The 14,438-nt window shown below is 42.1% G+C and overlaps 1 protein-coding gene across 1 annotated transcript in view; it reads right to left on the reverse strand.

Annotated features, from left to right (window-relative positions):
* Window positions 1–957: 957 nt before the first annotated feature.
* Window positions 958–14,438, reverse strand: part of PIN1 (peptidylprolyl cis/trans isomerase, NIMA-interacting 1) — a 52,090-nt gene continuing 38,609 nt past the window's right edge. Inside the window, exon 4 of the mRNA XM_089482992.1 lies at window positions 958–2,534. Coding sequence (XP_089339118.1) covers window positions 2,425–2,534 — 110 coding nt within the window. The 3' untranslated portion in view covers window positions 958–2,424. The remainder of the gene's footprint in view (window positions 2,535–14,438) is intronic.

Raw genomic sequence — 14,438 nt, forward strand, 5'->3', positions numbered from 1 at the left:
ATGGAACTGCAAAGGAGGGGCTCTCTCTCACACTTAGAGTGGATAAGTGGAGTAACAGGTTGAAGATACCCTGCCTTGGAAGTGTGCAGGAGGAGCAAGACCCCAATGTAAGGATTGTCTCCCCATACAGCAGGAAAATTAAAGCCAGTTTTGGAATGATAGGACTAGTATCAGAAGTATTCAGAAATACTTTAGTATCGGAAGTATTTGGACTGGTATTTGGAAATGTAGTTTCATTGCACTTCAAATGTGATCTGGGACATGGCAAGAACTACAGCCCACCACCAACCCATTTACACAACTATTCAAACCATGACCAGTCCTGGAAAATGTGAACTTTCCTTGACTTTGTATTCTCTTCCTTTCTGTCTCTCCTCTCTGACACCATCAGACTTTGTCCTCCACTGAAATGGCTCCTTGAAACTTGAAATAAATATTCTATCTCTGTCAACACAAAATCTCATTCCATAACACACTCAACCTAACTTAATCTTTGTGTTTTAAAATTGTACTGTGTTGTTGTTTTTAAGCATCTTTGGCGAGCCCTCTCAGGTCCAATTTGGGAGAAAGGTGCTAAATACCACTTCTTTCCAATATTTTTCCATTAGAGCTGACCTCTACCAATTGTCACTTATCAATCACCCATGACAAGTCTGTTTAGGGAACTACTAGGCAGCCTGAAAAAGGAGTAGAGGAAGGAAATGGAGAATGTGCACCGGGCAGCAATATCAGCCATTTGCTGAGCACCTAGCGAGCCATACACAGTCCACAGCTAGGTGGGCTGTGTTTGGCCTGGTTGTTCATGAAACTGTGCAGAATTGTTCCAGTAACTTCAAACGAGTTCTTTTTAGACCTGGTAAGCTCTGCTTTATGATGAAAAAGGAATAAAATGAGATACATACAATCAAATACAAGCACATGTGAAAAAGCAAAACAAAACAAAACAAAAATCACATCTTAAGGTCAAAACTCTGATGATATTTAATTGGAGAGGTTTATTTTATTTTATTTTTCTTGCATAAGAGAAAGGGAACACTCTCTCTATACATATATATACACAAAGCTTGCTTGGATGACCAAATGCGAGGAACTTGGTGAGAATTTTATTTGACTAAACAGAAACAATGCAGTGTAACTGAAAGATTGACTTTACAGTGTTTTCTTAAACCGCAAATGGATCGTGACTTGCTTCTTAAAAAAGAAAAAAAAGAATAACATATCAAATAAACCAACTAACAAACCCCTGCTAACTATATCTACCAGCCTTCCCATAGGATGGTATTTCAGCATCAAGAACCATACATGGGAATGGTTAACATACAATCTAACCTAATGTAATTTTTCAGGAATCTAAAGCTGGGGAAAGGAAGAGCTATATGGGAAGCGTACCAATGGTTAATACCTTTGCTTGTCCTTAAAAAAAAAAAGGCATCTTCAAGTTTTAAGTCAATGTGAAAACATACTGGAGGAAAACACATAGCAGATTAAAAACCAGGTGTCTGGATCCAGAGTCCTGGGAATACTCAGATGCCCATGCTGAGTTACTTCACAAGCAGGTCTTCCCCATTTGCTTCTATTGGGTGTGAGTGTGGGGTAGTGAAGAACAATACAACAGAAGGGGGTACTTATCTCTTTAGAGGCATGGAATCTCCCCCTATATGGAAGCAAACAAGATGCAAGGAAACTCCCGCTTGTTGGAAGCAAACAAGGAAGCCCAGTGGGGACCACCAGTATGGCTCAGTTAGGACACTGCACATTTGAGGTTGCTACCTCAAAGGAAGGCTATCTTGCAGAAAAAAGGTTCCTGTTTATATCCAAGGGCAATTTATCAGTGATTGGCCAACCTGAAAACTGAATGCCACTGAATTCTGCTTCGGGGTGGAAAGGGAACATAATATTTTTAACACCTAAATAAGGGTAGACAGTAGCAGAAAAGATCCTGATTCTATCTAAAACACTGAGGGCTAAATTTTGCCACCATCGGTGGGTGGTGCCCTGCAATAAATAACTCTACTATATGTTGAATAGGGAGCTAAAGCATTGACGAATTATCCTGTAAGCACAGGCGCATCTCCTGAATGAGAGGAATCATCAGCATCAGACTCAAGCGGCTGTTCATTTATTTTTTATTTAAAACATCCTCGTCTCTAGCCCCAGAAAGACGCTACTGTCTCTCTGTTTTTGATTATGTTTTCAGCCTCGACTAACCATGCATCTCTATGGGGGGAAACATTACATCAGGGTCCCAAAGAAGGAACTGAGATATGAAACAAGGGTTTTTTTTTAAATACAGAATAAAAATGAAAACGCTAGATATGAAGTTTGTTCAGGGACAGAGAGAGCACAGAGGGTTGGAATAAAGGTTCTCTTGTTCCTCTTTTCCCGCCACCCTTTCCTTTCCCAGTGTGTCACACCAAGGCACTTTCACTCTGTACGTAGGATGATATGGATCCCTGAATCTGTGAATACTGGTCCACTCATCTCGCCAGTCCTCAGTGCAAATGAGGCATCTTCAAAAGGTTTCTGCATTTGACCTGCCAGACAGAAGAAGAGAGTTCAATTACAGCTCGAACACAACTGGCATCATATCAAGAGGACTTTAATCAGAAACATTCCAAATTTGTCCTCACGTGTTCCATCAGGTTATCCAGAGCAATGTGAGAACATGAAGATACAATAAGTAATCACGAAAAGGCATTTGGGTGGACACATCCACGAGAAGTGAAAAGAGGACCATAGCAAAATATTTTCTCCTAAGTGTTTAGATTAGTCTAGAAGTTTGCAAATGGCCTTAATCAGCAATAGCATACAATTACACACTATTCTTTACTGTTGGACAAATATGCATGTTTTATTTCTTGGCAAAACTCCATGTGTAATACTTATACACATGCCCTTCTGCAAACACTCTACTGCAGGGCTCTCCTGAGATTCTGACAAAAGGCTCTTACCATCCCCCCAAATCCCCTGGCACCAAGAACACGCCAGTCTTAAAGTTCTCCACCTCAAATGCACTCTCTGGCACAGAGGAGAAAAAACACATTGTAATGTGCATTCCAAACCACCCTCAAACATTTATGAGACAAGATGGAAGCGTTAAAAATCTAGGCTGGGTGTGCATTTTAACACTCCAGCTTCTAAATCAAGCATTCCCAGTTACCCAAACCCTAAATCGTTTTTGTTCCAATTCTGCTCCCCCATTTTACACATTCTTTTTAATGTATCAAGCAGGTGGTCCATAGGATATAAAATCAGATGTAGGACATAAAATGAGATAGGATTGCAACACATCAGAGTTCGAAGAGGGCATTCTACTTCCCAATACTCTCCTAATGCTCTAATGATGTGTCTCCTCGTATGTATACAGTAAGTGGACACACTACAAACAATACTTTCTACAACCAGAAAACTAGTACATCATGGAAGAAAATTCTTGCTGTGAAGCTTACTAGCTGCAAAGTGTATTTTGTTGTTGTTTTAATATAGGGGATGTCTTCCCATCTTTAGAGAAAATCTCAGTCATCTCAACGTTACATCCTGCAACAGTTCCTCAGTTCCCTACGTCTGCTTTGATAGTCTAATGCACACTTGAGTTGTCAAAGGCTCTGGGGTCAATTTTTTGCCCGAGGTCAGGGTGAGCAATAGCAATAGCATTTATATTTTTATACCACTTAGTAGTGAACTCAGCACTCTCTAAGCAGTTTACAATCTGTAAGCCAATTGCCCCCAACAAGTTGGGTACTCATTTTACTGACCTACGAAAGGATAAAAGGCTGAGTCAATCTTGGAGCCTTGGGATCAAACTCACAACACTGTGGATGAAGTACCTGCTTTTAGCCTCTGCACCACCAGAGGGGCATAAAGCCTAAAAATACTATTCTTTTAAAACAAAATCCAGAAGTGGCTGAAAGCTCATTCCAGTTTCATTCTTTATTTGTCAGGTTTTTTTCCAATTTTGGGAGATAGTGGGGGATCTGGAAGGGTCTAGAACTTGAAAACAACTATTCCTTGAAGTGTCCAGGAGCAAAAAAAAGGCAACTCTCCAGGTAATTATCAGCAGTCAGATTGCATTGGGAGGGGGTTCAAGATGCAAAAATGGCCGTGGATTAGCTTGAAGGCCATATTTTGCTCTTCCCAAGCAAATGTAATGGCAACAAGTTGTTTCTTTGTTCTACACTCCTCCTAGCACTGTACTGATGCTGAAGACTGCAATGCGCTGACAAGATGTAGGGGATACCCCTAGAAATGTGGGATGGAAAACAGAACGTTTTCTGGTAACTTTTGAATGCTATATTTTTCCATGGAAAATTTTCCACACCATTTACATATCTTTATCTATGTTTATCCATTGCTGTCTGGGCTGCTGCATTGCAATAAATCATGTTATATGGGCTAAATACAAAATGTAAAGTTCTAGTTATTCTTCTGAGGAGGCAAGCATGATAAACCCTAGTGCACAGAGGAACAGACTAACAAATGGAACAGACTGATAAGCTTGTTTCTATTTAGCAAAATCTTTGTCAAACATCAAAATCTCAGTTATAAGTACCATTAATCAAGAAAAAATAAGGTATGTTGCCTGTGTCCAGACTCACGTTCACATTTCAAAGAAATAAAAGTTCAGCTAGTTGTACTGAATCAATTTTTTCTCAGTGTCAAATGGAACTGATAAGCAGTGCAGTGAGTGAGCAAGTCAAGCTGAAGGTACTACAATTATAAAGAGTGCTTGAAGTATCTTTACAATTTCAATTCTATATACAAGTGAAATTGTAAAGATAATTTTTGGTCACTCTGTACTTCAATAAAAGAAAGACTGTTGGTATAAGCTGTATCAGGTACAGCTCTGTTTAGATACTGTATGTGATCTTAAAAAACCAATGTTCTTGCAAGTGTGATCACCTGGGTCCTACGTGGGCACCTCTTATGTGGCTTTCAGCTTATGCTGAAAGCTGCACGACAGAACAAACAATGGCGCGCATGCTGCATGTCATGCACGAGCCCCATTATATCTAATGGGCTTGAGCATTACGTGGGTTGGTGGTGGTGGTCCGGAACAGGTCCCACCCCGTAAGGCAAGGGTGTACTGTATATATAGTCCACCCTTTCCTTATGCAGGGAATCCATTCCGGACCCCCCCCAAGTAAGGCGAAAACCGTGTATGCTTGCGCCCCATTGAAAACAATAGAGCATGTGCATGGTGCATGGCACGGTGCACACACCACTCATTAAATTGTACTGTGGCTTCAGTGTAAGCTGAAAGCTGCATATGGGAAGCCCACGTATGGCGCAGGTTGATTGTACTATTCTCTTTACATTATGACAAATATTTCAATAAAGTAATTTCCACATAAAGCTTTGATATATTTTTGAATATAATACTTAAACCAAACATGCTAAAAGAGATAATATTATTTGGACGCAGGGAACTTTTCCAGTTCTCACTGGGTAGCTCTCTATTGGAAAGATGGGAGCCTTTGTCCATGGAATGTGAAACTCACTCTGTTTTAGCTCCTCTATCTATTTGTTATCTGATCCTATCTATAATAAGAAAAAAATGTTGTGATGGCATGAGGCACATCTCTTTCCCTGCCTGGGCCAGTTTGGTCTCAGCAGCAAAAGGAAAGTAGGAAAAGGGTTTTGCCAGGTTGTCCCACAGTACTATCAGAGACCCCTTCTGTTCCCTGCATTTCCCTTTCTTTGAAACATGGGGATTTCTGAATCCTGATCTTTCAGAAAGCCTCCCTTCATATATTACTCCATGCTGACTCCTAATCCAGCACTTTTTATTTTCACATGCCTTCTTTCTGGGCACAGCTTCAGCTCAAGTCATGATTGTTCTACACATGAAACTCAGGTCCAACAATGCTAGGAATCTGTTTTGCAACAAGAGGTAGGAGTGTTGGGGGGAAATGCTGAGTGAGAGACAGGCAGTTATGAAATGGCTGCAGCAGGGCACAGAACAAATGGTACCTGAAGCATCTGATTTTAAAGAAGTCCAAGCATCTCTAGCTCTCAGCCCAAAATAATGAGGCTTTTAACTACTGCAAAAGGGCACCACCTCTACAGGAACTCTTTTGAGTTCTGGGGGATAACAGAAAGAAAAGAGCAAGGAGACAAGCTCCATGATGCCTGAACTCAGCTCTGAAAGCCTTCACAAGCACTTTCTGCCTTGAGATGCTCGACACAGCACGGATCAGGCTAAAAAAGACCAAGTAAATCTCATGTAAGTTTATGACCCTTGTCTACGAGTTGCAAGCCAGTGCTGTAGGAGACGAATACAGAAAGCTTAAAGGCAGTGTGACAGATGAATCCTTTCCCCACTTCCTTTAAAAAAGAGTGACGTTTGGATGATATACTAATCTCTTTGCGGGCTCTGCACGAGCTGTGCATCACAGATGCATCATGACTCTGAAGAGGCTGGGTAAAATTTATATATTCTACTTTAGACTTTAAATCCATCTGTGCCTTTCCTTTCTGGCTGCAAGTCTATATTTTCTTTCCTAAGATTAGCAATTATATCTTTGGCCTGTTGTTTCCCATGAACTTTAGTTCACAAAAAGATTGGGGTAGAGAGAGGGAGAAAGCAAAGAGGTATCTATCTAAGTTTGCAATAACCCCATGCATGTGGCTGCAAGGATGATTAAAAATGGAAGGAAGGGAATCGACACAGGAACAGCTTTGAGAATGGACAACAGTGAAAAACGTGATCCATCTACTCAACAAAGATAGGGAAGAGAAGGTAGATACAGATGAGGGATGGGGAAAGTACAGCCTGTGTGCCCTATGTAGGCCTAGAGACATTTTTGTGGTCCCTTAGAACTGTCTAGAGTGGAGAAGGAATTGCATGGGCTGGGGAAAGAAAACAACTTATTAAAAAATTGGAAAGGGGTAAGAAAAGGGATATCCAAATTACTGGGGCTGTAGAACATCTTCCATATGAGAAGACTGGAACAATTTTGTCACTCCTCTTCCCTCCCATCACCACCACCATTTTGGATCCAGAAGAAGCCTTTTCAAACAAGACGTGATCTCGAGGTTTTTCCAGAGGGCATTTGGAGGCAAACATATATTTTCTTTGGCTGGGGGTATAGTGGGGTAGATGACCCTCCAAGGTCTCTTGGTACTGTCAGTAGACCACACCTCCTAACCTTGTATATATGTATAAAAATTCAATTCAGTGCTCTGCTCCCTGCCAAAATATAATTCCATTTGTTGTGTCTGGACTTGCATGACAGCAGCTATCAGCAGGGTTCTGTTCAGAATATTATACTAATCCTGCACCCCTCTGAGCTAGTCTGGTATTGTGGATTGGGTGTGGGACTTGAAACAGGGGAAAGGAATGGGTTGTATCTTTGTTCAGCCATGTCTTATCTACAGTCTCCTCTCAACATACCACAACACAGCATACCACAATGCTTGTCTCCTCTCAGAATGCATTCCCACAGCTGGAAGGGGGAAAGAACTACCCAAATGATTGAGGCTGTGGAACAGCTTCCATCAGAGAAAGAGACTGAAGCATCTGCAGGTATTTAGTTTAGGAAAGAAAAACATAAGATGCACTCCTATGGCCCCTGGTAGGGATACACTGGATCTCTTCCTATGAGAACACACAGAGGACTGTAAGTGACAGAGATCAATCTCTCTCCCAACCACAATGGAAACCTCCACAATCAGTTTGCCTGTGCCAGAAGAGGCTGTTCCTGCAGGATCAACAGCTTTCCTAGATTCAGTCTGGACACATCCCCCTTCAATACAGCAGCAGAGCAACAGCTTCACTGGAAATTAACTCCTTTCCAGAGGCTAGAGAGGTAAAACAGAAACAGAAACTCCTCTTTGCTCTACCAGTATGAGCCTAGTGTGTGTGTGAGAGAGAGGAGTGGGAGGCTTTGGATTGAACACTTCATTTATTTGCTTTTGTCTCTCTGCACCTTTGAGGTAGGATTGCTCTGCTTGGGGGGATGAGAGCATTGATAGATGAGGAAGGTTTATAAAATTATGAATAGTGCTGATGGTTAATAGAATATTTTAGGGAACAAGATGTAGCAGTGGGCACCAGCTTGGCCAGTCCCCAGTCTGAAATGATCATACACGTTTAGGAACAACAGGTCTAGGGAGGATTCAATGAAATTACCATAACTGGAGAGGTTGGAGAGGCCAATTTAAATAGTTGATTTAAATTGTTTCTCATTTTGTAATTGAGTTTATAATTAATTGTAATTAAGTTTTTCATTCTGTAATTCATACACCTCCTAAACAAACATGGACACTAATTAGTTGCTATAACAAATATAACTTATTGGTTTTCACTAAATAATTGGATTTCTTTGTAAACACGCATGAAACAAGATGACTTAAACCTCCACATAAATGTCTAGAACTTTCCAGAAGTCAGGTTACTTGGAAAGAACATTAAAAACTACAGTAGTGTCCATGTCGTTTCCTTAGTAGACAATGAAACTTTCATAATCAAAGCAATGAATGCATTGCAGAGCTCAAGTATTTAGTGAACATGAATAGCAACACCAGTTATATAAATAAGATCAATGAGGCAACCTTAGGGAATGATCAAGAGCTGTGCAATCTTCTGAGCTGCTGTTCTTTCAACTATTCATACACACTAAGCAAGGAATGCAGGGAACTCCCCCCCCCCCCTTATATGTTTTGGATTTCATCTCCCAGAAGATTCAGCCAGATGGCCAGCCATAACAGGGTATGGGCATTTTAGCTGAAAATACATGGAGAGCCGAATCCTGGTTATAGGAGGACCTTCCTCCATCCCTGCACTAAGCAGATCTACAATTATTGCAATGGCCAGTGGTTCACCTCCCAAAGGGGATGAACCAAAACCCAGAAAATTCTCTGAAGAAATTTATTTCAGAGTAAAACTACCTCTGGGTATTCCCTGTCTAAAAAACTGCTATGAAATCTGTAAGGTCACCATAAGTTGACAGGTGACTTGAAGTCACACACCCACATACATATATTCAACCATAACTGGGAAGAGGAGGAAATGGAGCGAAGGTCCTCCTATGATGGAGAGGGATTTCAGAGAAGAAGGGAACAGGTAACGTTTCTTTTATTGGCAATAACTTGTTTAATAAATTATAACAGATAGGCGCGTTACAGACCGCCGAGAAGTGGCGGTCTGCCGCCGCTGCCGGTTGCAGCGTCCGGGAACCGCAGCAGCCAAACCGCGCAGTTCCCGGACGCTGCACAGAAGGAGCGCAAAAATCGTGCTCCTTTCTGTGCCCTGGAAGAGACGCCGCAAGGCGCTAGTCGCGCACTTGCGGCGTCACTTCCGGGGCGCGACGTGCGGACGCAGAGCGTCTGTTACGTCAAGATGGCGGCAGCTGTGTGGAACGGCTGCCGCCATTTGTTATGGACTCAGTCCGTGCTAGGGTTAGGGGCGTCTGGAAGAGGCGCCCCTTTCTAACCCTAGCACGGACTGAGTCCGTCCTAGGGTGCCCGTTTATAACGGGCCCTGGTTTCCCTTAATCACTGGGGTTTTGACTGCTGAGGGCCCAACTAACTCAGGCTAGGAATGAAGCAGCATAGCAAAAAGATGCATTGGAACTGGTAAAGAAAAGTAATGTTCATCTACCTTCTTGAAGAGGATGGAACCAAAATGTAGAGAGGTTTTGGTCCTGAGTGTGTTTTCCTTTATTACTTCTTGTAGGATAACATATATATGCATATATGCACAAGCCTGGATTTGCAAGAAACGAACAGGGAAGGACCATTCCATTTTGTTTCCTCTATTACCATTTCCTCTATTACCCTTTCTTCCGCCCCATTCCTTTCCTTCCCCAAAGGATCTTTTTAAAAAGTCAATTTTATTTTCAAACCATGAGATCGTCATTTCAAAATGAAGAAAAACAACCGCCCAGGCTTCAATAAAGTCAAAAGAGGAAACGTCAATTACTTGGTACTTTAAAAAGAGAGAGAGAGAGATGATAAATTGGAATGTTTGAGCCATTTCACTTCTAAACATAACCAGGATTCATAGTTCTAATAAATTATAGTTTGCAGTTCCACAAAATGAATGAAATGAGCAAAAAAATAAATAAATGAGAAATTGGGAATTGGTGTGTCGGAAAACACTAAGAAGCTGCTTGTGCCACGAGTACCACCTAGTGGACAAAAGAAAGTCCTATAGCCTTGCTGTGCAATGTTTGCCTCTCTTGTCTAAAACCATCTCATTCAGTAAGTCACCCAGGATCAGGACTGAGCTGACAGTTTCTAAATGAGACTAAGCTACCAGTCACTGGCAGCCCAAGATTAATGGCTGTTTCATTACTTCCCAATCCATAAAGTGTCAATATTAGCAACCATCTTAAAAATATTGAAGTGAGGAAGAAATATTGAAGTGAGGAAGAGACAGCTGCCACTTGACAGCACAACAGGCAAATGAAGACAAAGAGCAATTAAAATGGTTGCCTCCATGCAAAGCAAGACCTGGATTCCAAATGAAAAATGTTTTGACTAGGTTAGATCAGCAGGGTCCTGGCTAGTGGCTGAATAAACACATCAGGGCTCTCAAGTAGCCAGAGCTTTTATTTCCAGCAGAAATTGTTGACTTTAGAAAAGATGCAAATAAGCCAACACATCCTGGGTGAAGTCACTTAGACTACCTGTTGTTCTGCATTCAAGGCAAAATGTTCACAAATGTTTCCCAAAAGTTTACATGTGGAGCTATTAAAAAGCCTTCACATAAATGTAACAAATTCAACACATTTACCTTCCAACCTTTACAAGCCAGTGGATGCTTCTTCTTTTGATTGGAAGTATGTGAATTACAGAATGAGCTATTGCTCTGTTCAATGCGGGAAATAAGTCCATTTTGGAGTTTGTAGCTACTAAAACAGGGCTGAGACCAAAATGACTTCTTGGCTTTGAAAGGTCTGTTGTTGTGCTTAGGATTCTGTCCGGAGGACACTGAGTGCTTGAAAGCTGTTCCACTAACAGTGATGAGGATGATCAGGCTCTCCACACAGCCAGCTCTCCGCTACAACTCACCTACTCCCCCTTCTGGAAAGTAATGTGAAGTGAAGAATGTATTTTGAGGATAGTCTGCACACGTCAGGATACCCAATGCCTTCCTCAGACCTCTAGGTTTTAGGATGCTCCCTGCAATGTCAATGGGAATGTGCCAACATCTGCAGGACTCACTCATCTGGAATGGAGACTTTAAAACAGGACTGAGCAAATTCTTGTAGGGGTAGAGCCATGCTGCCCAACTTTGAGTCTGCTGGGGATGACACTGACCCACAATCCTGCTAAAAAAATTCAATAGCAGTGAGGGGGGGACCTCTACCTTCCCATTACAAGATGTGCATTTCTTACTCGCCTTGTTTTAAAGTAACCATTTCACATTTTTGCCATCAACAAATTCAAGCAGCATCGCAGCTGGGAAAGGAAAGAAAAGGTTGTCCCGTCTGCTTTAAACCAAAAATTAGATGACTAGCAAACAGTCTGCTACTTTAATCTGTTTTTTATGGGTTTCATATTGTACAAGAAGATTTGCAGGGCTCCCGCAGCCATCACTAAACAGCTCATAAAAAAATATATCCCTGAGCTCATTTGACAGAAGCTTGCAGTCTACCGGTACATATTATTCCAGGGTCATTCAGAAGGGGACAGCTCATCTTCTTAGGAAAACACATCTCAAATGAAAGCCATAAAGGTGCTGTAATCTCTGCAGAGGAAGACAATATCCAACTGGAGTTGCCTTCAGCATGTGAAGAAGGGCAAGTGCACTTGCAGGGGGTGCCATTTTTCACAGGCAGTCTGCATTACCATTGTCCAGACTGTGGCTCAGCAAAGAAAGAAAAGCTGGAGGCTTGGTGAGTAAGGCAGTATAATTACATCCCCTTTGGTTCTGTGGGCAAACAAGTCTCATTCATGACACCTACATGCCCTGTTTTCCACTCCAAAGAGTCCTCTTTGGTGCAACAAAGCTTCAAAGTATGAAGCTAAAGGCACCAAGGACATAGTGAACAAACATCAGGGGTGGCACTCCCAGCAGCAACCTGGCTTTCCCTTTTCACTTCTTCTCTCCTTGCCTCTACATTGGCATACAGCCTTCATTATTTAAAATATTTTTAGCCTATGCCTCCTTCTCCCTCCATCTTTACCCAGGAAGGACATAAAATGACATCAGGCTCAGAACTCAGTGTTGTGAAGATATCCATGTGAAGATCTTGTTTTCATGCAAAATCAATTTGCTAGTCCTCAAACTCTGAAATGTATGAGGAGTGCCTGGTGAAATGTAGAAACTTAGAGTAGGTTAACCCAGCAACATGGGATGACTTCAGCACATCAAACAGCACTTGCCTTTCCTCATGATGATGAGGAACTGAATATAGATTATGCAAAAACAAAGCTACACCAACGAGAGATCCATGTGGAGCAGTGGTTTAGAGTGATGGGCTATGATTCTGGAGGCAAGGGTTTGAATCCATATTCTGCCATGGAAACCCAATGGGTGAACTTGGGAAAGTCACACTCTCTCAGCCTCAAAGGAAGGCAAAGACAAACCCCTGCCAAACAAATCTTGCCAAGAAAAACCTGTGATAGGTTTGTCTTAGTCAGAAACCATATGTAGGAAACAACTTGCAGGCAAACAATAACAATATGCTTAATTTGAAGAATTGAAATAAGTTGCAGTATTCAGGTGGTTGGTGCATACACGAAGCTGCATCAGACCACTGACCCACCTTGCTCAGTTCTGTCTACTCCAACAGCAGCATTCCAGGATCTCAGCCAAAGAGAACAAACCTGGGACATTCCTGATGGAAGTAACAGCCATGGCCACTGAGCTACAGCCCTTTCAAGTTTTGACTTAGAACTGAGGCTAAATAATACTAATCTTGGAAGAGGGAAAAGCCAAGCCATTTCCCTTAAATCCCTCTTTTGATCAACAACAACCACAAAACCCACCAAGCATCTCTAGATACAACCCTGTTTCCACCTTCCACCCCAACTTCTCTCTGAGAATGCATGAATTAAAACCTTTAAAAATAGTACCTATTATTCTAAGGATACCAGATTCCTGCACTTTCCAGATGAAGCCACATAAACCAGCAGTCCTGGCTAGCATGCCTCAAGGCAAGAGTAGATAACTCACAGCATCCCTTCCAGCTCTCTTTTGCTGTGCCAAAGATGAGGACAAATTGATCAATCAAATGTATAACACAGCAGGTGGAACAACCTCTATGGTGGTGAAATCGTTAGAAGAGCAGGTAGCCTTTAATTCAAACACACAGTGGAAGCCAACTGGAGGGAGGAGGGAAGGAAGCCAGGCCTCAGCTGGTGCAATACAGTAGACAGAAAGCTTAATCATACGGAATGAAGCAGAGAAAAGCCTTAAGTTGTAACAGATGGGAAAGACCAGTCACTTCCCCCATGATCCTCTTGGGGACAAGAATGCAGATGACACAAAACTCAGCCTACCATGCCCTACAACACTTTCTAAAATAGCTTTATTCCAGAGCAATAGACCCCAAGAAATGTGGCCTTAATTCACCTAATAAGGATACCACTCTCTCTCATGCACTACCCTAAAAGCACATAAATACACAGCAAGATCACACTATCAGTAAAGGAGGGGTTTGAGGAGAACACAACCGTGTGCTATCAGTATATGGCTCTTTTAGTTTTATTATTGGGCCTGTACAGACAGACCAAAATAAAGCTGCTTCAGGTCACTTTGGAGGTATGCTGTTTAAATGATGCATGCATCCTAAGAGGCCAGAAGCCACGCCAAAGCCACACTCCTGTCCTAAGGACTGGACCACAGCTTTGACACAGTTTCTGGCCTCTTAGGACGCATGCATCATTTAAAAAGCATACCTCCAAGGTGACCCGAAGCAGCTTTATTTTGGCCTGTCTGTAAGGGTCCATTGCAAGATGAACACTGCCATCAGAGAAAGAGGAGGATGCCATGGTCATACAGCTCTCGAGGAGTTCAGCCCTTGAATTCTGACAGGTAAGTTTAGCGGTGAGTATGGACATAAAGTGAATTGACTGCTAACCATTATGGTTAACACTCATCCCAGCAAGAGCAGCACTATTCTCCAAAGTGTTGATTACAAGAAGCAGCTGCCATATGGGGAAAAAATCCTATCTGGCAAAAGGAGCCAAATAAACGCAGGCTGGGACTCAGCACAACAGTGAGAACCTCTCAAAAAGAGGACCAAAGTCTCAGTGCTTGCCTAAAACACAGTCAACAAGTTCTGGACACCATCACCAGTGTTTCCTGGGTCTGTACCATATTCCTAGACATCCAGCTGATTTTGTTATTAAAATAAATCATGTTCATTTCTTACTCAGCAGGTCCATATGAAAGCCATTTTCTCCCCACCAAGGAAAGTGAACATTGGCATATCCCTCCCTTTTACAAGCTTCCCATTCCACTTAAGAAGCAGGAGGGTTGCGTC

The sequence above is a fragment of the Sceloporus occidentalis genome, unplaced genomic scaffold, assembly GCF_023333645.1.
Source record: "Sceloporus occidentalis isolate IW3139 unplaced genomic scaffold, rSceOcc1.0.p SCAF_1, whole genome shotgun sequence".
NCBI classification, from domain to species: Eukaryota; Metazoa; Chordata; class Lepidosauria; order Squamata; family Phrynosomatidae; genus Sceloporus; species Sceloporus occidentalis.